A 2,635-nucleotide genomic window follows, 5' to 3' on the forward strand; every position below is an offset into this window, starting at 1 on the left:
TCCATCCATCCATCCATCCATCCATCCATCCATCCATCCATCCATCCATCCATCCATCATGCATCCATCCATCCATCATCCTTCCTTTTATCAATCCATCTATATATCCTTCTTCCTTCCTTCCATCCATCCATCCATCCATCTTTCTTCCATCCATCCATCCATCCATCATCCATCCATCAGTGCATCCATCCGTCATCCATCCATCCATCTATCCATCATCCATCCATCAGTGCATCTATCCGTCATCCATCCATCCATCCTTCCGTTTATCAATCCATCTATCCATCCCTCTTTCTTCCATCCATCCATCCATCCATCCATCATCCATCCATCCGTGCATCCTTCCGTCATCCATCCATCCATCCATCCATTATCCATCTATCATCCATCCATCCATCCATCCATTTATTCATCCATCTATCCATCCCTCTTCCTTCCATCCATCATCCATCCATTCATTCATCGGTCCGTCCATCCATCCATCCATCCCTCGTGGCGTGATATTTTTAGATAGTTAGAGGAAGCATCTGGAGGGAACCAAGGCATGTGATTGTAGAAGACAGGAAAACAGCAAAACAGACAACCCAAAACAAATCCATCATTTCTGTTCACTCCACTTAGTCAAAAAATAATGAACAAGGATAATTGCACAAACAAAAGCGCCAACACGTTTAGGGAATGCATCAGTAGGACTTACCATAATTGGGACAGCGGTCGACTACCTCATCAGAACTGTTGACCAGTTCAAAGTCTTCCCGATCATCACTCTCTCTTATAGTAAAATCATCAATGCGATTTTCAGACCGGAGGTCCCAGCTGGAGTGGTTTCCATAGCTTAGGTAGATCCCTTTATCCAAGACAGCATCAAACAGTCGGAAGGGGTACTTTAACAAGGAAAATCCTAAAGGCCACGTACCAGTCACTGTACGATTTGCCCCGAGTCTCCTCCCATTCTGAGGAAAAGACGGGAAGCATTAAGGCAAGGTCTTCCAAGGGTTCACATCTCTGTGTAACATTGAGACACTTACCCCATCTTTTTCATATGAGAAGTACCAGGTGTATGGGGTGTCATTAGTTAGTTTAATGGTGATGCCCATTTTTCAACTGTGGAAAAAGATAGATGAATTTATTAGAAGGAAGAATTAAATGTTCCTCTTTTGAAACTTCTGGCCTCATTTAAGCAAAGCATTTATTTTCTGGAGTTCAGAGTATTGCGCAGCTTTGTTTTTGATTGATTTGTATTAAGATGATAATTCAACAATAATCCAATAATCTGGACTCCAGTTATACATTAACAAAGGGAATTTCAGGGAATCTCTATCAGGCCATGGATCATTAACATCATCCAAAGCCGTCCTGCATCAGCACCTTCAGGAGCAGTTCAGCTCATCTTGTTCTTGGTGTAGTACCAGAATTGTTTACCTAACTACCTGGAACTGGACTAGGTCACACAAACTCTTGGGTTACATTTACACTGCCGACATTTATCCTCAATTCCAGATTCCTTTGCTTGGTTGTATGTGATCTCCTGTGTGAACTACATTCATACAATTTTAGTGTGGTGCATATGCAGTAGAGGACGCATTGACGTCACAAGCGGGCGTGCTCTGTGTTTATGGATGGTGGTGCTGGAGCGCATCTTGCAATCTTTAGTTTCTATCCCAGCCTCAGCCAGTGTATTAACAACACAATCTTTTCAAGGAGGTTGAAAATAAAGACTGCTCTCATTGTGTGCTATGGTTGTTGTTTTCTTCCCGCCTCTCCGTAGTCAGTTCAGTCTTATCAAGCCTGACTACACACCAAAGAGAAATGAACCTGGAATAGAACACTTTCCACACAAAGCTTTCAATCTATCAGAACCCAAACTTGCAGTGGAAAAGTCTGGTTCTTCATGCCAACCCCTGGAGGAAAGAGAAAGAAAACGATGACCCAGATTGTGAGGAGAAGACCTACAGCCAAGTTAAGTCCTCTCAGATGATCAATTTCATTATTCTGAACATTAATTTGACATGATTTTGGCGTTTATTGCTGACTTGATTGATCATTTCATTCACTTCCTCTAATTATACTCCTTGGTCCCAGCCATAACTGCCAGAGTATTCTTGAGCCTTTGGTGTAGAGAGTTTTCGAACGTTACTTACAGGATTTTCCTGATCCTGACCTGTTTCTGTATTCGTACTTTTGAACCTCTCTGCCCCTTTTCTGATCTGTTTATCCGGGTCTGATCTCCTGGTATTCCTGCAGACAACTAGACTCCTGCATTTGAAACTCTGGCAGCGTCTGCTGTGTCTTGTCAGCCGACCGACGGGAATCGACCTGGTTCTCTGGGCACGGACTGCACAAACTGTCAAACCAGCTTAGGGAGTCACCCATTAATAATCCTCCTTTATCCATTATTTCCATTATCGTGGTCACTAACCTGTGTTTCTCTCCTATAGACGTTCCTGTGATAGGTGCCCTAGCTGCTGCTTCTGCAGACCTGCGTGTTTTAGATAAACGCTTGAAGTTATTCCACTGTCTGTCTTGCCTGAATTTTTGGTCTTCTGTTCTGATTCCTGACATAATCATGTATCAGCATCAAATGTCACACTGGTGAAACAGAACTACACATGAGAACCTGCAAAATAAAAAG

General features: G+C 42.9%; 1 protein-coding gene across 1 annotated transcript in view; it reads right to left on the reverse strand.

Annotated features, from left to right (window-relative positions):
* The window catches only part of LOC107098998 (putative golgin subfamily A member 6-like protein 6), a 3,846-nt gene extending 2,746 nt beyond the window's left edge, over positions 1-1,100 (reverse strand). The window contains exons 1-2 of the mRNA XM_015396922.1: positions 1,032-1,100; positions 701-956 (exon numbers count right to left, since the gene is read on the reverse strand). Coding sequence (XP_015252408.1) covers positions 701-956; positions 1,032-1,100 — 325 coding nt within the window. The remainder of the gene's footprint in view (positions 1-700; positions 957-1,031) is intronic.
* Positions 1,101-2,635: the final 1,535 nt, after the last annotated feature.

This window comes from Cyprinodon variegatus, unplaced genomic scaffold, assembly GCF_000732505.1.
Source record: "Cyprinodon variegatus isolate N-32 unplaced genomic scaffold, C_variegatus-1.0 Scaffold830, whole genome shotgun sequence".
NCBI classification, from domain to species: Eukaryota; Metazoa; Chordata; class Actinopteri; order Cyprinodontiformes; family Cyprinodontidae; genus Cyprinodon; species Cyprinodon variegatus.